At 31.7% G+C, this 23,156-nt stretch overlaps 4 protein-coding genes and 1 non-coding gene across 6 annotated transcripts; 3 read left to right on the top strand and 2 right to left on the bottom strand.

The window, feature by feature from the left end:
• Positions 1-1,398: 1,398 nt before the first annotated feature.
• Positions 1,399-1,480, bottom strand: TRNAS-UGA. Its single transcript has one exon. It is a non-coding gene; the product is annotated as a tRNA-Ser (tRNA).
• Positions 1,481-4,692: 3,212 nt separating this feature from the next.
• Positions 4,693-11,039, bottom strand: LOC120162193 (dehydrogenase/reductase SDR family member 7-like). Its single transcript, XM_039172368.1, has 12 exons — positions 10,887-11,039; positions 10,721-10,776; positions 10,577-10,610; positions 9,933-10,031; positions 9,685-9,833; positions 8,068-8,106; positions 7,624-7,716; positions 7,139-7,237; positions 6,716-6,817; positions 6,171-6,254; positions 4,998-5,063; positions 4,693-4,779 (listed from the first exon to the last, which is right to left on the bottom strand). Exons 1-12 carry the CDS (start codon positions 11,008-11,010, stop codon positions 4,693-4,695), a joined length of 1,032 nt encoding a protein of 343 aa, XP_039028299.1. The 5' UTR covers positions 11,011-11,039.
• Positions 11,040-12,185: 1,146 nt separating this feature from the next.
• On the top strand, positions 12,186-17,825 carry LOC120162196 (acyl carrier protein 2, mitochondrial-like). 2 transcript variants are annotated; one of them, XM_039172371.1, is made up of 3 exons: positions 12,186-12,504; positions 13,999-14,208; positions 17,771-17,825. In XM_039172371.1, the coding sequence occupies exons 1-2, from the start codon at positions 12,274-12,276 to the stop codon at positions 14,173-14,175; spliced, it is 408 nt and encodes a 135-aa protein (XP_039028302.1). In that variant the 5' UTR covers positions 12,186-12,273; the 3' UTR covers positions 14,176-14,208; positions 17,771-17,825. The 2 variants fall into 2 exon arrangements, with proteins under 2 accessions (XP_039028302.1, XP_039028301.1); XM_039172370.1 differs by lacking the exon at positions 17,771-17,825 and having other exon boundaries at positions 13,999-14,430.
• Positions 15,579-17,776, top strand: LOC120162197 (acyl carrier protein 2, mitochondrial-like). Its single transcript, XM_039172372.1, has 2 exons — positions 15,579-15,898; positions 17,559-17,776. Exons 1-2 carry the CDS (start codon positions 15,677-15,679, stop codon positions 17,733-17,735), a joined length of 399 nt encoding a protein of 132 aa, XP_039028303.1. The 5' UTR covers positions 15,579-15,676; the 3' UTR covers positions 17,736-17,776.
• A 1,309-nt stretch (positions 17,826-19,134) lies between the features above and the next one.
• Positions 19,135-21,025, top strand: LOC120162192 (5-amino-6-(5-phospho-D-ribitylamino)uracil phosphatase, chloroplastic-like). The gene is made up of 2 exons (XM_039172367.1): positions 19,135-19,262; positions 19,571-21,025. The coding sequence occupies exon 2, from the start codon at positions 19,760-19,762 to the stop codon at positions 20,900-20,902; it is 1,143 nt and encodes a 380-aa protein (XP_039028298.1). The 5' UTR covers positions 19,135-19,262; positions 19,571-19,759; the 3' UTR covers positions 20,903-21,025.
• Positions 21,026-23,156: the final 2,131 nt, after the last annotated feature.

Below are 23,156 nucleotides of genomic sequence, written 5' to 3'. Positions count from 1 at the left end.
TTGTACAGCTTGATAAATATTACATCATATTTATTACCTCCAACATTTAAAATTTTAAAAAAAATTCCACAAATAAATTGATAGGATACGTTATTTTTCCTCCATTTAAGTGTATAGAGATTTTTTAACGAGGCTCGTATTAATGTAAACTTTTTGTATGATTACTTAATCCATTTAATCATACAAACGTCTCCATTCAAAAAGAAAAAAGAAGTTGAGGGTTGTTTGATGAAAAATAAACAGGGATGGTTGTATAGGGATATTAACTATCTTATTTAGATTTGATCCGAATTCAGTTCAAATCAATTTATAAATAAATTTAATTATGATTTTGCAGATATGGTTGAGAGTAAAAGGTATTACAATTCTGGCATAAAATTAAAAATGATAAATTTAATTATTTAAACTTGATATAAAATTAGTTAATCAATTAATTATTTTTTTAAATAATATGAAAGTGATTATTAAGTAATATCTGTTTAAAAAAAATTAACTATAGGCAATTAATATACTACAGATGTAACTACTTGAAACCAAGACCTTAAGGAATAACAATATTTCCTTTAATCATTCACACCATTTGATAGATTCAATTAATGAATAATTTAATTTGATTAACTACACTCCACTAAAATATATTCCAATCTTAACTATTATTATTATTAGTGGGGTCTTTATAAAAAATGATAATTTGGTTGAGTGGGTTTTGAATGAATATTTTTCTATTAAATAATATTAAAAATAGTTTTTAATTTTTGATTAAATTATCATTTGACTTTTATTTTTAAGCATTTTATCTTTCATTGTTTCAACTTGAATCAAAATAATTTTTTTAATATAAAAATTATAATTAACTAACGATTCAATACTTATTATAACGTATCAATTTTTAATTTAACAATTTATTAATTAACTAATAAAGTCCACCTTACTAGTTAGTCAAAAATGAGAAAAACTAATTTGCTAATAAGAGTGTTTGAACTTAGAAGACTTTATAAAGAGATCCAATACTAAATCACAAGAGATAATTATTATACAATTGACCTCTTCAGCTATTGGAATAGCACAAACATATAGTATATTTTTTTAAAAATTAATCTATTATGATATTTCATGTAAAACACAATAAGATATAAACATACTATAAATACAACATTCATTTGAAAAACATTAAATATATAAAGTAATTTATTTAAATGTAAATAGATTTTATTTTAAATACAGTAAAATAATACAAATATGATATAAAAATATCATGAATGGATAGTAATATACTAACACGACAAAATTTACTTGAAATTATGTTAAATAAAAACTGTATGCCCCCATTTGTTAATAATAATCATCAGTTGTCTCTTCATGCTTGCCTAGACGTTTAGCTTGGAAATGTAAGATATACGTCGACAGCAGGGTTCGAACCTCCGCAGGCGTAGCCCAACAGATTTCAAGTCTGTCTCCTTAACCACTCGGACATATCGACTTCAATGCCAAGAGAGAGAATTTCTAATAATTGTTCTCTCTCTAACAGCTGCTTCGCTGTTTGGTAGATGACTGTGTGTAATATATATTAGAGGTGGACGTAAGTTACTCCGTAAGAATAAGGCTTTTAATTCAAAAAATTGATTTTCTTCAACTTAAATCATCTTTAAGTTATAATTTCATAAATTTGATTTGAAATTTTTTTAAGTTAAGTCGAGTTATAAAATACAATTTTAATAACTCGAATTTTTTAGTAACTAGTGCATTGATTTTTAAGTTTAAGTCGAATCTCTTAATTCTGTATGATATATGTATATCAAGAATTAAAAATAGATGAATAAATATATATGTATCGTATATGGTTATAAAAATCTATTTAAATTGAAATAAAATAGTATCATAATATTAAAAATATTAACAATTAAATTTAAATAGAAACTCAAAACATCGATTTGAATAAAAAAATCAAATCAAATTTGAGTTATAAAATAAAACTCATTAACTCAATTTTTTTTTACTTAGGTTGACTTAACCGAATTCTCACTCCTATATAAAGGAGTAATTACACATTCATTATTTTCTAAAAATTGTTAAATTTATTTTAATTTATTAAAAAGATACGAAAAATAGAAGAATGTACGTACCCAATTTGTTTAGAATGTAATATTTAAAATTTTGAATTCTCAATTTTATATATATTGACAAGGGAATCAAATTGTTAATTAAATGACGCTTAGTTTGGAAGAAAAAAATACTAAGTTGTATCTTAAAAATGATTTGTCAGAACATCGGTTCGGATTCATTGAATTGAACAAACCAATCCGGTCTAAATCGAATAACCCTTTTTTTTGTTAAACTATATTGGCGGTCACTTTATTTGTTTTCTTATTTTGATCACTCAACTTTTAAAAATAATATTTTACTCACTTATATTATCGATTTATCACGAAATAATCATTCAGACGATAACTCACCTTAAATTGGAGACATAGTATGTTAAAAAAAGTTAATTTTTTTTATTTAAATTTTAAATAAAACATTAATTTAATATTTTTTACAACATATTAATTGTAATTCTATAAGAACTCTAATTATTAGCATTACAATCATTGTCGTTACTTTGATATAACATCGACTGTCATTAATGACAATAACAACTGACGATTGTGATTATAATAAAAAATATATTGAAATTTACTAATTGTAATACAAGTTTTTAAAATTTGATAATTAAAAAAATCCTTTAAAAGTATAATTATTACAAGTATAATTTATTTAAATTAAAAAAGACTAATAATTAAGTGACCAATACGATAATTTACATAAAAAAACAAGTGCTTAGAAAATTGAGACGTTGGGTAAAAAATAAAAGTGACGTGTGTTAAAGGAGGAGTTAAAGAGTTTAAATATGGTAACAAACACCTGCCGTTACCATAGAGCAACAACATCAGGTGGTCGATGAAACCAATGGTGAGACATCTTAATATAAAAATATATTTAAAAGCTATTTTAGTATTATATTATTATTAAAAAAATTCAGTTCATTCACGAATATTATATATTTAATTGATTTTAAAATTTAATATTTTCATTTAACTTTATATTTTGATTAACAAAAATCATAATAGATCGTTATGATATTAATGATAATTAATAATATTGACATGATAATTTATATGTGTATATTATGTAACAAATCAACTTAACTATTCTTTACAATATTTGAAGGTTTATTTAAATTTTATTAAAAAATAAAATTTTGAGATCTATTGATTGGTTGAGCAGTTAAAACTATTCATATTATCCCACCTTGTGTAGATTCATACAGTAATATTTATATCGAAAATATGATAACTCTCAACTCAATCAATTTTTAAAAATATTATCAAAACTACTTAAATATTCAAAAACATATAATAGTGACACACGTCACTTAACAGTTAAATTTAATGGTGTTATAGTCTGAACACCTAAATATGTAACGTTAGAAATATTAATTACTTATTTTAACGAAAAAAAATTAGACACCAAAAGTTAATTTTGGATATTTATTTTTACATTAAGCCAAAATTCTTCTTTAAAAATAAAATATATGAACATTCCAGTTACACATGCTAAAAAAAAACTAGAAACCTCAACAAAATTTGTAATTTACTTAAAAAAAAAATTATTTCATTTAAATAAATACGTTAACACAAATTCTTTTAAAAATAGAGTAAATTGCATCATATATCTTCAAACTATGACCAAATTAGCCCTTTATTTTTTTTTGTATTCCATGTTTATCCCTGAACTGACTCATTCTAAATTAATTCTTAAACTTTTAAATATTCTAATTTCATCCCCCAAACTATAATTATCATTCTAAATTAGTTCCAAAACTTTTGAATCTTCCAATTTCATCCCCAAATTCATTCAAATATATAATCAATTTCAACCATAGTTTAACCTAATTTTTTTCCCAAACATATAATAATATAACATGGCCTAACAATTTTATTAACAATGGATGTGATTAGCATATATATATATATATATATATATATATATATATATATATATATAGGATGAATTGAAATATTCAAGAAGTTTGGGGATCAATTTAGAATAAAGATCATAGTGTGAAAACAAAACTGAAATGTTAAAAAGTTTGAGGACTAATTTAGAATGAGTCATAGTTTAGGGATTAAATTGAAATATTTAAAAGTTTGAGAACTAATTTAGAATGAGTCATAGTTTAAGGATAAAATTGAAATATTTAAAAGTTTAAAAACTAATTTAGAATAAAAAGTGTAATGCTATTAACTCTTAAACCCTTATAAATATAAGAAAAATATTTATAATTATGTAATAACTACAAACACATGCCAGACTAAATTCGCATCGAACTAAATAAATAACCCAACTCATGAACATGTCTAATTAATTACTATGCTGGCTAGGTAAGGTAACATACTAGTTATCATCTCAATTTGGTCTGCAACATAGATTAAGACGCACTTTACTTTCAGGCTGCGAAATGACCATCCAACTCAGTTGGTAGAGCACAAGGTTCTTAATCTTGAAGTCGTGGGATCGAGTCTCACAAAGTGCATTTCATAATTCGGATGTCTCTTACGAAAGCTGCTCTCAACCTGGTGTTGGGAGTAGCTTACTATTTTACCTCCCCTTACCTCATATATATGGGAAAAAGGGATCGTCATTTTTTTACTTTCAGGCTGCCTTCTTTTCCCCAAAAAGTAAGCTCAAAGAGTAGGTATTGCCTTTCTGCGCGGCAGCTTCGACTCGACGCCCTCCAACCTGAAACTCATTCACATTACATTAAATATAAATCGGATACGACTGCGGTGGTGGGGAAGGAGCAAAACCCACGGCTTCGAGAAATTATAAGAAGAGAGAGCATGAAATGATACAATAGTTTAATTGCAGTTAAAAAATATTAGTGTCTGATAGGAAAACTTTGGGATTCATCAAGACCATGTCATGGAATGGACTGAAAGAAAAATGACAGACCATACCTTGTCCATGAGCCAATAGCCAATGGTAGGCATGTACTGCACCAGATACATTACCGCGAGCACAGGCTGAAGAAACGAAACCGGAAACATCAAAATTTATTCTTACCTACTCTACGTGCACAAGATAAAACCATTCACTTAAACACGAGTGTATCAGAGCAGACAGAACGAGAAGAAAAGGCTATAGAAGAATGATGTAGACGACTGTCTCATGAGTGACGACTAAATAAAATCTTCCATTTGCAACAACTTAAAAGCAAAGTGTGACCTCCAGACCATTATTTGTAAGCACATTTTACTTGTGTTGGCTCTTGGAATGAATAGCGAAATAATCGACTACATGAAATTCATATACATAAAATATATAACTAATATCTTGATACCAAATGTTGAAGAGTAACAGTTTTATACGGAAACATTTTCATTTAAAGAACATGTTTTTATTTATAAGTTATTAGTATTTGTCCATTATATTTAAGCGAATATAACAAATATACCTATGCATTATCATTACAGTACACTGAACGTAAAATTCCTAATTTGCAAGGATTATTGAATATCGAAATTTTGTTCAAACATGAAAGGACAAGAGCAAAAAAGGAAATGGATCTCAGTAAGAATTCGATTTATAGGTAAATCTCTCAAATAACAAACAACAAAACAAAAGGAATTAGTAAATAAAAAAGAATTATAAAAAACATTAAGTCCAGAAAGAAGGATCAGCATCACACTGGATTTGTAGAGCTTGAGAAAATTAAGTGATTATACCTTCGCATCCAATGTTAATTCGAAAGCACGAGAAAGTCCATGCATTGGGCTCTTCAGCAAAGGAAACTAAGGGAGGGGACATAGATGCCTTAAGGAGTAGCAAATCAGTATAAAGTTGTGTTTAATTTCTTTATGCTTTCTCCTTTCAATCATTCTTAAATTTTATATATTTCTTATATTTTTAGTTCCCGCAGAAATTATTCAACATCTGAAATTTGAAGCCACTCCAACTAACTCCCACCCACCTTAACACTTGATTTAACATATGGCATATAGTAAGTAATTGGTTATTCCGTTCAACACTTCTTGGTTGTAAGGTGCGACACGTAACAAAGAATGAGAAAGATTATCATTAAACATAAAGATAGAAACAAATGAGAAGAAATTAAACTACTATGCAAATACCTGGTAGGATATCCAAACTTCTTTCAATCCATGAGAGGCAGCAATTATTGTGAGTTCTGCACACCTTTCAGCTGGCACACGCATCTATTGACATTTAAAAAAAGAGAGAAGACTATTAAAAACTCATGTGCAATGTATAACAATTAGATCCCAAAAATGTTTTACCCGTGGACATGTAGAAAAGGGGACAAAAACCGGCTTCTATACAATGTTGTACTATCACAAGAAATGACAGTAAAAGGGACAATACTAAATGACTACTAAAGAGCATGAACAAATAGAAAAGAATATCTCTACAAGAAAGTCCGTAATAAACTCATTTCTTGTGATAGTACAACAGCATTGAAAAGGGGACAAAACAAGGCTTTTTATACAACGTTAGGGAAGACAAAAAATTTGCAGTATTGGACCCTCAAGCCATTTAGGTTGCATATGATAAGTTGAGGTTAATTGAAAAACATTTTGAGAACCAAAAAATTTACTGTTAAAGAAAATGTCAATGGCTGATTAGCTACATGATTAACTTAATGACCATAGGAACATACCTCAGAGGAAACCTTAGTTGTAGAAGTTGTTTCTCCAGAACCATTTGGTGTTGCTACTGGCCCTGGACAAACTACAGTAACCTTGATCCCTTTCTGAAAGAGCTGCATGCCGAAAAATAAAGAAAAAGGGGAAAGAATGAGACAGAGGAAAGTAGAAACAAGGAGGAGACAGACGGCCATTAGAAAAACTTAAGTTGTGGTATATGCTTAATTCTAACTGTCAATTTCCATGTTAAGTCTAAAACAATACAACTTTTATTTTCTTTTAGGTGAGAAAAAAATAGAGTCGCCCATACTTCAAATCTCATCAATTAAGGAATAATAATAAATAAACACAAAGCCTTTGACAATCACAAAAAACTTAGTTGTCATCATTAGCCGTATAAGATGCAGAAAACCACTCACTCTTCCCAAACTTTATACCTCAGAACGCAAGGTATGGAAGTATCCATTTAAAGAATATTTAGAAGCTGAGTACACTGCCTGACCAGGTGCAGGTGTCTTTCCAGCAGCACTGCTCATCTGCACATAATTGTAATCGAATCAAACATGCATATAAATAAAAAGAAAAGGAAACAATATAAATCTACTTTCAGCTATTGAAGACTCAACTACTCAAGTCCACACCTATCAACGTATATGATGCTAAGTAACTGGTCAGTAGAAAGAAAGAAAAAGTCAGCAGCAAAACCTGAAGTGCTAAAAGCAGCAATTAAACTTACAGCATGTAGCATCTGATCACCCATTTTCCCAGAATTATAAAGTCATGGTAAATACCCCAAAATATCATGAATTCATCCGATATTTTAAGGATCAGTGGTCCTCACGTTACTCCTTTTTTCTCTTCTTACATTAAAAGAAAATAATTGCAATTTTCTATGGGTGAAATATCATTCAGTTCCACATACCACAACAAAGTGACCTCTTCCCCTCCTCAGCATAAAAGGTGTCAGCAGCCGTGTGAGAGATATTGTCCCAAATACATTGACATTGAATGTAGCCTAGCCGAAAAATAATGAAATATTTACTTTTGTAAAGACAACTAACAGAAAATCATGCAAGTATCCATATGTAATGTTCCATTATACCACAACAAAGTGAGATATTGTCCCAAATACATTGACATTGAATGTAGCCTAGCAGAAAGAAAAATATTGAAATGTTTACGTTTGTAAGGACGACTAACAGAAAATCATGCACATAATCCGTATGTAATGTTCCATTATACCTAGATTGAAAATGGGAATTGTTCCAGAAAACCTATGACCATTTAACATTTTGTAGCAGCAGAAGGAGTTTCAAATATATAAATTAGGTCTAAAAATTACTAGTGCACAAGGATGCCCCCATACCTTAAGACTTTCCTCTGTTACATCCAAAGCTGTCGTTTTCTGCACACAATAATAATAATGGGGGGGGGGGGAGTTAAAGAACGATAATAGCATAGAAAAACATTCTAGGAAAAGTCACTCTAGGCTTGGGATGCAACTTTTCAAATAGAAATATTGTAGCAAAATATCATATACACTGTCAATATTAGTCAGTTTGCTTGAGTTAGAGAATCATAAGATATGCCTCACAGAAAGCAGATGCATTTTCATTATAAAAAACCATAATCCTAAACCGAATCCACATGCAGCTGGTGTCTAACTACTGAGCAGTAGTAGTTGTAATTACAGATTAAAGATGTGGATTTTCTGTGAGAAAAGGGAAAGTAGCATTCCTACATTCTTACTCCCAAAGAAATGAAAGCACGATCTGTCCACAAAATTAAGTATCAGATCAATCTATGCTTAAGGAGTAAGGAGAAACAGGTTTTCTGCACTAGTTCATAGGATATGCTAAGGATCACAAAAAGCACATACCTGACAGGTTTCCTCCTTCCCCGAACCAAAGAAACAGGTTTTTGGTTTGAAAATAAGGTAAGCTTCATGTTTGAATAAAATCAGCTGAGGCCAGCCTGCCCCAAGCACATTTTTTTGTGCCACTTTAGTAAATTTGTTATTTAATGTGTTAATTAAGATAATAAAATAATTCATTTATATGTAATTTACGTTGAAAATATTTTCCCATGAAAATTTTTCTATGACAAGATTCGGGTCAGGTGGGTTGTACATATATAATTTGTGTTGGAGTCAGCTATTGAAAAAAATCACACGTGCCAAGGTGGGGTGGGGAAAACATGATCCTATACCCATCTGTATATATGCTCAAAGGAAATAAGAAAACAAAGAGAGGCACTTATCAGTCTAAGAAGTTTCCTCCAAAGGAACTTTGGAAGATGTTATATTGGGACATGTTACACTAGTCAACACTTCATAGGAATTTAGAGCTGTTGATAATGGGCATCAGGAAGCCCTTGAAGATAATGGTTGATGCACAACTAATGGATACATTTATTTAAACTATTCTGCATTTTGCTATGAAAAGGCCAGATAGGTCAACTAATGGAAGACACGGTTCAGAAGATATTACAAAACATAAGGGTAAGCATTTATCACTTTGACAGTGACACCAAAGAAACATGTATCAAGTATAGGTATTTATTTTATTAAATACTAGAACGAAAAAAACATTAAAATATTTTTCGAAGTTACAGGTGTGTATGTGTGTGAGAGAGAGAGAGAGACTCCACAGTAAAACGTTTAAAGGCGGGTAGCTTTTAGAAGTGAAGTATGATGATCAATAATTCAATGCATAGCATAACATATTACCGCCTTTTTAAATGATAATGTTCAATTATTCAATTGGTGCTCCTCCCAACCAAAACGAGAATGAGAAAAAGGCCGGCAACAAAGACTTCAGGACACATCTTAGCTAATTTACTTGCTTTGTTTTACTATTCTGTTTTCAAATGTTCCAGGAAATCTGGTTAGCAATAGAAAATAGTTAATTCAATGCAAATATTTCTATCCAGCAGTTTAGAAGATCAATGAATCTCTATCAAGAATTAGGTTATGCACACTTACAGGACGCTCATAAGCTGCATTGTGAAACATATAATCAACACCAACACCGGGAAAAAAGGATTCTGCTTTGTCTACAGCTTCCTTGAGCGCATCCTCTCCGGATGCCAAATCAAGGGGCAAAATCTTTACTTGTTCAGGTGCGTGTTTACCTGCAAACATTCTAACATATATACTTGAGGGGTACCAACCCAGGAAATTTTTTAAAATGTTATTAAAAATTAAATCTAGGACCCGAGCCTCGGGCGTACCAGTAAGTTGTTTCCTAACTCGCTCCAGTTCAGTTTCATTTCGTGCAGAAAGAATAAGTTTGGCCCCTAAACTTGCCAATTGTTTGGCAAGAATTTCTCCTAAACCACCATTATAAAATAGACTGTCAAAAATGTGAAACGACAATCCGAATCAACTACAAAACAATAAAAGAAAAATGCATGCCGCATGCCCGCATCATAGACGACAGACAATCAACAAATGGAGGGTGCAACTTAGCTCAAAAATGCAATTCTAATGTGCAAGATTTAAGGTACAATTGACTATCTACTAATCCTTTTTTTACCTTAGTAAGACTATATTCAAGATGCCACAAACATTCCTGTCCCTTTTAAGAGATATTTCTTCCATATTTGGAACAATTTAAATAACAAGAAAGGCAATAGAAAATGACACTAACCATAAATTTGTTAAGTAAAGGATATATGCTCTAAGTCCCAAAAGAAGAATAAAATCATCAAATTATCAAATATAAACAAACTAATGAAATAGTAAACAATCCCATAATCCATATTCTGTCATGCATTGACTTTGACGAAGCAATTTCACAAACCCAAAAATGAGTAGCAAAATTTAGTGAATGAACAAAAAATGTAAATAAAATAAATACTAGTAGAATTTTTACCAATCCCACGGCTAGCTCCAGTAATCCAAACAACCTGTTCACGGTATTAAGAAAAGAAAACATATGAACATCCCAAAAAACAGTATAAAAAACTAATACTATCTTCTAAAAAAAGCTAAAACTATCAGAAAAATAGGGAATTGCCTTATCTTCAATATCTTCACGCTTTGCATGCCTTTTTGAGAGTAAAGTAAAATCTCCTAAAGTGCACAAGAAAATTCCAAAAAAAGGTTACAACTTGATAGAATTAGCAAAAATGCAGCCAAACATGAAAAATAAAACTAAACTAGAGTTTCTCAGATTACTTCACCATCAGAAATGACAAACTTGAAGAGAAAAGCGGAGAGAGCAATGATAAGGAACAAGGAAATGAATAAAAGCGTCAGCATTTTGAAGTTCAATATTTTGTCTGTGAATACTGAATACGATGCCATCACACTTTGAATTTATTATAAAGTTGATGATGGAGCTAGAACCAATGTCAGCCCAAACACAGCTGACCCAACTCATCCGCTGATTTTATATCGTCGAATCCACGCCAATCGAGAGACAAGTCGAAGCTTAGGTTTACATATCTAAAATATAAATTTTGGAAAAAAAATTAGTCTCCGTTCTTGATTATTCACGTAAATCTGTTTAAAATATGTTAAACTTCAAACGAAAATAAAATATTTTTTAACAAAAAAAAAGATTTTTAAAAAATAATTAGATAATATTTTACACATGTCATGACATGTATATTAACTTATTAAAATTTTAAATTATTAAAAATTAAATTAAAATTATGATTAAATTAATTAAATATATAAATAATAAAGGTTAAATTTGTAAATATATTATATTTTTTAATTATCTCGTTAACTTTTCTATCAAATATTAATGTTAGGTGGCTTAATTGTAATAACACGAGTCAAGTTAGAATAATCTAGGATAAGTAGTATATGTTTAAGTTAAAATATTATTGAGCTCGACTTGACTTGAAAAATTTAAAGTTAAGTTTGATTTTGTTCGAAAGCTCGTTAGCTTACATTTTCAAGCTTAATTCAAAATATAAACGGAAGCTCGACTTAAACTCGAAAAAACTTGAATTCAAAATATTCTCAGACTTAACTCGATTAAAGCTTAAACTCAAGCTTGGTTCAAGCTCAAATTCAAGTTCAAACATGAATCTTGAGTACATGAAAGCTTTATATTGTATTTTAAAAAAATATATAAATATTAATACTATTTATTATTTATTTTTAAAAGATAAACATCAATGTATTATTAAATTACTCTTTGAGCTTTTCAAATCAAATATCAAGTAACTCGTTCTGCCTCGTTAATAATTATAATCAAGTTCAAGCTTGAGTCAAGTACATCCAATTAAAGCTTTGACTGAACTTTGATCTAATCAAACTCATATTTATAATATTTACAATCCTATTTGATTGATAATATTTAAGTAATTAAGTATTCATATTGACAAAATTAGAAGATCGTAAAAATAAAATCCCCGATGTTAAGTGGTTATGGATATCATTTATCCTAATAATAAAGAAAAGAACGATGACGTATTTGGCATTGATTTCTCGCATTTATTCGCTTCCCAATTTGCAAGCTTCAAAAGGTTACCCATTTCTGCGGTGCAAAGAAAAGGTTTATTGAGATATCCAGTAGAGGGAAGAGAAGAGAAGGGAAGAGAGCTATCTATTGAAATGGCGGCGGTTAGAGGAGCTCTGATAAAGCATCTGAGGGTGAACGCTACTCCCCTGCCCCTACTCCTACTCCGTAACCCCAAAACTATCCCCAACGGGCTCTTTAATCTCACCTTCAACGCCATACGCCGTTTCTCCGACGAAGTCATGGGCTCATTCCTCGACAAGTCTGAGGTTACCGATCGCGTACTCTCCGTCGTCAAAAACTTCCAGAAAGTTGATCCTTCCAAGGTCTTTTCTTTTTAGCTTCACTCTTTTTTTGTTCATTTTCCTTGAATTCTTTTGGGTTTAGATTTGTGTGTGTGTGTATTGTGTGGTTTGGAGGGAAATTGAACGCGAGATTTGTTAGTTAAATTAAATAGACTATGTTAGGGTATTTATTTCGTTCGCTCTTCCTTTTTATTAACCAATAGCTTTTTTTTTATAGCAGGAGGCCTCTTTAAAAATCTCCCTCTTAGTTGGCTCTTGAAAAGAGGCAAAGAATACCTCAGTTTATTGATAAGTCAATAATTACATAAGATTACACCATTACACTTGTAGCAACCATAAACAACCAAACCCAATTACTACATGTAATAAAAAACATGAGTTTAGGTTTTGGATTGCTTGGCTCACTTTATGATTGGTCAGGTCAGGACTAAAGGAGTTGCATTTCTTCTAAATCAAACCAATCTTTCAATTATTTGGCTATAAATTTTCCCATTTTTGTTGCGTTGATATAATAGCTGTGAACTAATGAAAATTGTACGTTTTTAGCTTTTGTTAAATGCCTCCAAGTTTATTATGCCTTTAAGAGGGAAAATCGGTATGAACTTTCTGAATTGACAAACCTGCACATGAGAACTGCGGGGCAATCTGTTTGGTTGTTTGGTCTATCAAGTGATTTCGTCTCTTTATATATGGTCTCTGGTTGGTTCATTTGATGTGGTTTTCTGCGGCTAATAACAAATTGGGGTGCTTGAATGAATGACAGGCAATCAGCTGGTTTTGGTTGTGGGTTTGAGATCGAATTGAAATAGTAAATTTGATTTGGCTGCATTGTTAGTTTAAGTTTTTGTAATAGTATTGTTGTCTGGCTCGTGATTGATATACAAACAAGGATGACTTGTATAAGCATGAGATCAACTTAAAATGCTAGTTATATTTGTAAAAAAAGTTTGATTTTACATCTACTTGAAAGTTGGAACGAAGCTTTTTTAACATACAAGTGGACCACTGCAAACGGGGTGACTCTGGTTGTTGGGTATTCTACTACTTGGAAAGATACTTGTAGAATCATAAGATGCCAGCCCTTATCTTAATTAAGCATTATAGCATTTTGTTGAATTACTTCAACATATCTTTTTGCATTAAGTAGCATGGATATGGATGCACCATACTTGTATGACTAAATTTCTCAACACGGGATTGGTGACACAGGAATGTAAAGAATTAAGGCAGGATACTACAGTAAAAAATATTATATATTTATATAAAAATAATTTAAGACTCAATCATGTCTTGACCTTGTCGGGATAAGTTGTTTTTCCTTTCCCCTGCTGTATCCCAGTATATCCCTAAATATTGCGGCATGTTTACAAAGTATTATTTATTATGTTATTATGATTACAATTTATAGTGAGATCTTCTGGCCTGTTTACAAAGACTCAAGTGTGATTGTTTGATACTGATGAATATTCTTGCATAGTTGTTTCATTCTGTTTAGTGTTTTTTTTTTTTTTGCAGGTTACTCCAAATGCTCATTTACAAAAAGATCTCGGGTTAGATAGTTTGGACACTGTGGAAGTTGTGATGGCCCTTGAAGAAGAATTTGGGTTCGAAATACCCGATAATGAGGCAGACAAGATCAGCACGATCAATCATGCTGTTGAGTTCATTGCTTCTCACCCTCAGGCAAAGTAGAGGGGAAATTATGAAATTCCACTCTTCTTTGTTTTCATCACATGAGACGTGAAAGTTGAAACTGCATTTGGATAATTCCCTTTATCTCATCGCCTGGACAAGTGCCTCTGGTATAGGTGTTTTTTTATATTCACTTCTTTCAACGCTGCTGTTCCCAATCATAAAATGTAACATTTTGGCCACAAGTGCTATTTCTTTTACTTGCCTTGACAGTATTTCATTTTAAAGTAATAAATTAAGATCGTTACTTTGTCATTGCTTCATTAGTTGGAATATACAAGTTCAATTTGAACTCGAAAACTTCAAGTATTTGAATTAGTTTCATGCTTTGATTTGGCTCGTAATCTACTCAGGCTTTGTTGATGTAAACACCAATATTTTTGGCAATCTTCTAACTATTTTTACTTATAATATGCACATATTAAATATATTTAGAAAAACACTTCTAACAAAATGTATACATTCAAAAATAAATGTTAAATCGTGCTCGATTGAACCAATATTTGAATTGGATTTAATTAGATATGTTCGGATCTCGTACTTGATAATAAAAAAAATGGGTCAAGTACACTAAAGGTTACTAAATTATGTTGAAATCATCAATTTGGTCATTAAGTTTTTGAAAATGATAAATGATCACTAAATTAATTGAATTGTTACAAAATTAATCAATATAATCTTATAATAATTATAAAAAAATTATAAATTTAATTATTATTTTATAATATTTTGATAAAATTTAATGATATTTTATTAAATTCAATTATTTTATAATTTTTAAAAGTTTAAATTAAAATAATCAATTTTTTATTATTTTGGAGTAACTACATAGTAGCATATGTTCAAAGATAACTCTCAACTTTTTAACATTAAGCATTCATACTTTTGGCATTAATGGTGCTCAAACCTTTAAGGAATAACAACCATTCATTTACCTCCAAAGTCGTTTGGTTCGTGCTAAAATAATCATTTGAGTGTAATTCAATTATCTCTAATATACTTTTAGAGTAAACTATGTATTCAGTCACATAATTATCACTTTGGTTTTATTTTGGTCGCTCAACTATTTTTTTAAAATCATCACTAATATTGCGTTTTGGTTTCTTTTTTATTATCTATCGTTAAAAAATTAACGATGATGATGACGTGTCATCATAAGATAATTTTGCGTCATCATTGAAAAATAAAAAATATCACATCAACAGTTATGTTAGATTTTTAACGGTAGGTGATCAAAATAAAAGCAAAATGCAACGTTAGTTGATTTTGAAAAAGAAAGTTCAGTGATTAAAACGGAATTATAATTATAGTTGGGTGACTAAATACGTAGTTTACCCTAAAAATTTTGGCACTGATTTTTCTCACTTTTACTCGTTTCCTCGGCCACAAAAGCCAAAAAGGTTCGCATTCCTCACAGTTTGAGCTTTGAGAGCGGAACAGAAAAGGTTTATTCAGAGTTTCCAGCAGAGAGAAGAGAAAGGGAAGAGGGATATCTACCGAAATGGCGGCTGTAAGAGGAGCTTTGCTTAAGCACCTGAGGGTGAACGCAACGTCCTTATCCCTGCTCCGTAACCTAAATCCTACCCCTAACGGCTTTCTCACCTTCAACGCCATACGGCGCGGTTTCTCTGACGAGGTCATGGGCTCTTTCCTCGACAAATCTGAGGTTACCGATCGCGTCCTCTGCGTCGTCAAAAACTTCCAGAAAGTTGATCCTTCCAAGGTCTTTTCTTTTTTTACTTCATTCGAACTCTTTTGGTTGTAGGTTATTTGTGTATCGTATTGTTTGTGGATAATTAGACACAACATTTGTTGATAAAATGAAATGAATTAAAACCATGCACGTAAGAAATTTTCGGAAAATTTTGTGTGATCTATCATGTAGCTTTTCTTGGATGGACTGGCGCTGGTTTTGATTGTGGATTTGATATCAAATTGAAATAGTAAATTAGCTTTGGCTGCATTGTTAGTCTGAATTTTTGTAATAGTAGAGCATTAGGTCAACCTAAATGCTCGTTGTAGAAGAAATGTGATTTTACCTCTACAAGGGGAAGAGGCTTTTGTAACATAAAAGTGGATCACTATAAATGATATAACTGGATGTTGGATGATATTCTACTTGGAAAGTGTAGACAAAGAGGCTTTTGTAACATAAAAATGGATCACCGTAAATGAGATGACTTTGACTGTTGAATGTTCTTCTACTTGCAAAAATACTTGTAGCTTTGGAAGATGTCAACCCTTATCTTAATGTAGTCCAGCTTCCCACACATTTGGCTTATTATGACTTGTAAAACTAATAAATCCGTATAACATTCTTGGTGGCTTGGTTCAACATATCTTTTGATTGAACAACTACGATTCAACACAGACACGGTGAAACGTGAATTTTAAAATTATATTTTTTTCATATAAAAGTATTCAATGTAAATGTAAATATTTTTTTTGTTTCATTAGGGTAATTTTTCTCACAAATATAAATTCTTATTGTATAAATGATTGATTACTGAATCGTTATCAAAATGAAAGACTTTTCAATTACTAAATAAGATATGTGTGTGTACATATATATATATATATATGCAATATTTATTGTCACTATTTTTTATTTAGTTTTATCTTATTTGTAAATAATTGAAAGAAAAAAAAAAGGAAAATGATACACGACTCCCCTTTCAACTTCCAACCAACTTCCCCAACCTCTTCTCCACTCCTTCTTTTGTTCTCAGTTCTTCAAATCCTGACACCACCATTCCTTGTCTATCATGATTTTCTGTTATGCTTTCTTCTAGTTGCATCTTATCCCCCCACCCTCTTTCCTGTTGATTACATGGTCGGGAAGAAGGAACTGGCGTGATGGAGCCTCTGCTTTTTTGCTGTGCCCCATCAATAGACAAATGTGTCTTTGACCATGTCAGGAAAATTTTACTTTTATGCCGTGTCCTTGTATATACCTACATTTTTTGGTGTGTTGAAGCATGTCTACATCAAACACCCGTACTCGTGTTGGTGCTTCATGGTCTTCTGCTTGATGTGCCCCTTTGTGAAGAACCTGGAGAAAGCTCACAAAACTCTTTCTATATTCCCAGTTTGTGTTTATCTTTTTCCTCATTTCTTTGCTCAATATAGTAATTTCTTTTGGTCTATGTTGCTTGAATTTGGGTGCGCAATTGTTGGCTATGATTATGATTTTTTCTCAGTTTTTTAATGTGGTTGGAGGTTTCTTGGAAGGTCATACTTATCCTTTATATCAAGGTCCAGATATGCTCAGATACCGGGTAGTACTTCAAAAGAATGAAGTTGTAGTGATATTGCTTTTGGTTGCATGCGGAATCTTGTTTTATCAAGTGTTACATAGTGTTTAGTTTTTTTCTATTTTGAAGGTTACCCCAAGTGCACATTTTCAAAAAGATCTTGGGTTAGATAGTTTGGACACTGTGGAGGTTGTGATGGCCCTGGAAGAAGAATTTGGGTTTGAGATACCTGATAATGAGGCAGACAAGATCAGTGCAATCAATCATGCTGTTGAGTTCATTGCTTCTCACCCTCAGGCAAAGTAGAGGTGAAATTATGAAATTCTACTCTTTCGCTTTATTTTCACTTTGTTCTCACGAGACATGAAACTGCATTGGGTAGTTCCCTAATCTCCCCTTCCAGACAGATGCCTTGTATTTCAGGAGGATTCACTTCTTCAATGCCTGCTGTTCCAATTCATAAAATGTTAAGTTTTTAGTGAGAAGCTATTTCATTTATTTTCCTTGACAGTGTTTCATTTTAAATGAATAAATTTAGATCATGGGGTTAAGAAAATAATTGTATTGTATCACAGCTTCATTAGTTTTCCGTTCCTTGATTTCCTCTGAAAGGAAACTTGGGATTGCATAATTTGGGTTTGGGGAGTTCTTGTTTAGTAAAAAAAAAATGCATTGCTAAATGATGGTGTCGTGTTGGAGTTGGATTCAATTAGAAAATGGGTTCAATTGAATTTAAAACTATGTTATTTTGATACAATGCAGAAGTTCGAGTTCAACTTGATAATAAAAAAATATATGTTTTATTAATTTGCTAATAATAATAATAATAATAATAATTAATTTTCATATCTTATGCAATAAAATATGTTTCTTGTCACGACTTGCGTGAATTTTTTTTTGTCCTCTTGATTTTCAAAGTTTTGTCTTAATTAATTCGAGCTGAAATTAATCTTTGATTCTCAAACGTAACCATATATGTGCCTGTCCACCACCCGAGGATTTAATAATTGAGCTTTTTCGGCGTTAAAAACATGTTCCAGGTTCAATGACTGTAATTTTATTTTGTTATAGACTCACCTCGCACACGTTATTCTGTATCCAGTTTGAAAGTGATATTGGTTCCAATATTGGCGGTTGATTTATCATTAGAAATTGGTACTTGCTGGGTGGGTCAGTTTTTTGGTCACCTTCAACAAGATAGAGATAATCAATTAATATGCGTGTATAAATATTATAATAATTACTCTAATATAGAGATATTTTATAATAATTATTTTGAATTATATCAAAACTTTTTATCTTGAATTCAATATTTATCTTAAATTTTATGTATAGAGAGATGTATTATAGTAATTATTCGGATCAAATAAAAGATTTTCATTTTTGCTTTATTTCGATTTTAGATTTTCTCTTTCAAAATTTAAGTCGATTTAAAAATATAAAAATTATGATATAAAAGTATATTAAATCAAAATGGATCAAATTTATAAATATTTATAAAATTCTTATTTATGGTATGAAAAGGAAGATATTAATGGACAGGGAAGTGTTCAAAAGAAGTGGGCTGGGCAGGAGGTTAGGGGTGTTGAACCACTGCACGTAGAATCGTATACAGTCGACACTCTTCTACGCTCAAAACTGGTCTTCTCTTCATTCTCATCCGTAAATTTATTCTAAACCACACACCCATTTTAACACATAATGATAAAAATCTTCCCTTTAGCAACTACAACAAAGGGGATTCACATATTATTCTTAGAAACCAGAATCTATTCTCTCTCTCTGCTCCATATCACCCTCCGCATCTTTCATCAGCAACTCTATCCTTCCCAGGTTCTTCAATTCTACTTTTTCCCTTCATTTCCATCTTCTTATTCCTTTTGTTATTTGGTGGATATTTTCTGGATAAATTTCATCATGTTTTGATGCCTTTTGTTTCTTCTCTTTCTGGCTTTTCCTGGGTGTTTCGTTTAATCTGCCCCTTTTAAGATTGTTTTACGTGAATGGTTTTTTTTTATTAATCTGACATGGTTACTTTAATTGTTTGCCTTTTTATATGGTAATTAAATAATCATTTTAGGGTTTTCTTTGTGCAGCTTTCCTACAATTAGGTTGGTCTTTTTTTTAATTAATTGTTTTAGGTCTATATTTGGATGGGTGATGGGAAAATTGGGTGCATCTTGACCAAAGTTTGAATCTTGCCTCACAAATCTCAATCACTTTAGGGTTGTATTCTGCAGAGCCCAGGCGCATTTGCTGGCGTAAATAATAGCTTATTAAAAAATTATATAGATCAGGGGGGATTGTAGATATTGCTGCTTTGTTTAAACATGGTGATGGTGGAGTCGATCGCAACAACTTCGCTTCTCGGACACCACCCTTTGTGTGGAAGGATTTCTGCTCGGGATGTCTCCTGCAAACAGAAATCTTCGACTAACTGCCGCTTTCCTTCCAAAGAATTTATCGGTAAAAGGATTGTTCTCTGTCCTTTGCCAATATTTGGAGTTGAAAGGTTCACTGATTCATCCATTAAGAGTCTTGCGATGGAGCTTACGAAAGAGGTTCATGCATATAGAGATGAAGGGAGAAAACCGAGGAATTGGAATTATCAACTTGATACTAGTGTAGAGCGAAAGCCTGCCTTATGGCCGCCGGAGAACAGAGCCGACAATCCTTCGTTACATAATCCGTTGCTTCGACAAGAAAGGATGGGTTGTGGTTGGTTAGGCGCTTTATTTGAATGGGAAGGTGTTATAATTGAAGATAGCCACCAGCCCGAGAAGCAAGCCTGGCTGGCTCTTGCAGAGGAAGAAGGAAAATCTCCTCCCCCTGCCTTTATCCTTAGAAGAATAGAAGGTATGAAGAATGAGCAAGCGATTTCCGAGGTTTTGTGCTGGTCAAGAGACCCGGCTCAATTAAGAAGAATGGCTGCAAGGAAGGAAAATATTTACCAAGCTTTGCAAGGTGGGATATATAGATTACGTGATGGTTCCCAAGAGTTTGTAAATACCTTGACGCGTTATAAGATACCAATGGCGTTGGTTTCTACCCGACCGAGAAAAGTTCTCGAGGCTGCAGTCCGAGCCATCGGGATGGAAGGGTTCTTCAGCGTCATTGTTGCAGCAGAAGATGTTCATCGGGGTAAACCAGATCCCGAAATGTTTGTTTATGCTGCACAGCTTCTGCAGTTCATACCCGAGCGCTGCATTGTGTTTGGGAACTCTAATCAGACGGTTGAAGCTGCCCATGATGCGCGGATGAAGTGTGTGGCTGTTGCTAGCAAGCATCCAGTATATGAGCTTGGGGCGGCAGATTTGGTGGTGAACCATTTACACGAGCTTTCGGTTGTTGATCTGAAGAACCTTGCCGATATAGAGTCAGCTGATTTTGGTTCCGAAGAGCCTGAGTTGGAGATGGAAGAAGAAGAGTATCGGCCATCGGCCTCGATTGCAGTAGATGATATCTTCTGGTAATCCTCAAAAGAACTGTACATTCATATGATTCCTGGCGGTAAGGGTCATAGTGGCCCTGATATGTATAAAAAAGAAAGGGAAAGTAGGAAATGGGGAAGGTGGTCTGCATTGGACTACTTTTAACATTGCAATGTATGTATTAATAATAGTTGTATGATATATATATATATATATGCTCTCATGATCATATTAAACTCGCATTGTTTCATGCTTCATTTTGTGTTTTTCTGCTGCCATTGAATTCTTCTGCATTTCTTATCTTATCAGCTCTGCTAAATCATGCATAAGACCCAAATTAATTGGACTTAAAATAGGATAAACTACATAAATGACCATTGAAGTATGATTAAGTTTTAGCCACAATTAGGGATGGACACAGGAGTCATACCTGATGGGTCCTGACTTGATTCGATTGAATTTTTTAAAAATAATTAGGTTCAGATTGAGTCGTGTCGGATTTTTTGAAGAGTAAAGTTTGGGTTGGATTTAGGTTTAGGATGAAAAATATATGATCTGACCGAAAAAATAATATAATTATACTTTATACATTTAGAGATAATTGTAATAATATATATTTTTTATTTTATTTTTTTAATTATATCTCTATTTTATTGAATAAAATTAATAATTTCTTATAAATATATTAGTTTCGAATCGGGCCGGAATCAAGTTTTATCTCAAAAACTAGTTGAATTTCGGGCCTTGTGAATCCATTTTAACTTCGCGTCGAATTTCAGGTGGAGGTGTTATATTTTTTTAGTCGGATGTGGTTGGTCAAAACTCAACTCATGTCCATCTCTAACCATTATATTGAAATTTTAAAAATAAAATTCAAAAGTAACAAAACGGTTATTAATATTATCATCTTTTAACAAATCGATCGTTCGACAGCTAATAATAATCATTCAAGTAGCAAAAGATTGGTGTTACTCTAATAGTAGAAGATTGATATGGCATATTAGAGTAATTTATTTAATATTATTTTGCTGGAAGCTTCAACTAATTACAGTGATCTTTATCGTTTATCATTGACAACGTGAAGAATTTAGAACAACCGAGTGTTGTTCACAATGGCTTTACCAGTGTGATTCTGACCACCGTGTGCCAATTTTCTAGACTGTAGAACTTTATTGATTCCGAAGGAAGTGAGTGTGCAGTTCTAGTTCTTTATGCATCTTAGGTAATTAGCTCGTTGAAGTAATATTAGGATAATAAAATTCAAGTTGTCTCGTAGATTTTTAATCCCGGAGTAGTTTTTTAATTTTAAAATGAATATAAGGTGAAATAATTTTTTTTCTCGAGATTATGATAATTGTTTGTATACCATTACTATTTTCCTTTTATACATACATAATTATTTTAATATTAAAAATATAGTATACAAAAAAATTTAATATTTTTTGTCTTGTTTATCTCAGCTTAATGTATACCATTACTACTTTTCTTCTATACATACATAATTATTGAAATACTAAAAATATACTATACAAAAAAATAAATTCTTTTACGCTTTATATTTTTTATTAGACCTTATAAAAATAGCTAATCGTGTTTAAATATATTTTTTAAAAAGTAATTTATATATATTTATTTGCTTTTAAAAATTAAAAATAACTATTAATAATCAAATAAAAACGAGACGAGATAGAACAAAAGGCGTTTTTCTCGAAAAATCACCGGTGACCGGTATATTTACCGATCTAACACCGGTCAGACTATATTTCTCGATCTAACACCCTTAGCAGTAAAGCGCCCCCTGCACCGCGCTATATGTTGATTTGGCGCCACGTGGGGTAAGGCGCGCCCCCTAAAGCGCGCCTTATGCTGACATGGATACACGTCTGTAAAGCGCGGCCCCTGGGGCGCGCCTTACGCCACGTAAGGGTATAGCGTGGGGCAAGGGCCGCGTCTTACCTTTAATTCTGATTTATATATAGCACGGGGCAGGGGCCTAGTCATACCTTTAACTGATATAATTATATAAGGCGCGATGCAGGTACCACACATTGTAACTTTTCCCGGCTATAAATACCCTTCTCCGCGATTAAGTTCCTCACATCTCTCCTCTCAACTTATAAATTAATACAACAATTCCTTCAACGAGTCAATAATTCTGACAATTTTCTCATATTTTATTCAGAAGTTCATTCGATTTTTCGTTATAAGGTAATTTTGTGATAAATTCTTTTATTATATTTATTGTTTATTATGATTATTTGAAAAAATATTATACTAATTGTTGTCAATTAATTTA

This window comes from Hibiscus syriacus, unplaced genomic scaffold (assembly GCF_006381635.1).
Source record: "Hibiscus syriacus cultivar Baekdansim isolate YM2019G1 unplaced genomic scaffold, ASM638163v2 tig00111402_pilon, whole genome shotgun sequence".
Classification (NCBI taxonomy): Eukaryota; Viridiplantae; Streptophyta; class Magnoliopsida; order Malvales; family Malvaceae; genus Hibiscus; species Hibiscus syriacus.
Note: the sequence above shows the minus strand (reverse complement) of the source record. Positions and strands in the feature narration are given on the sequence as shown.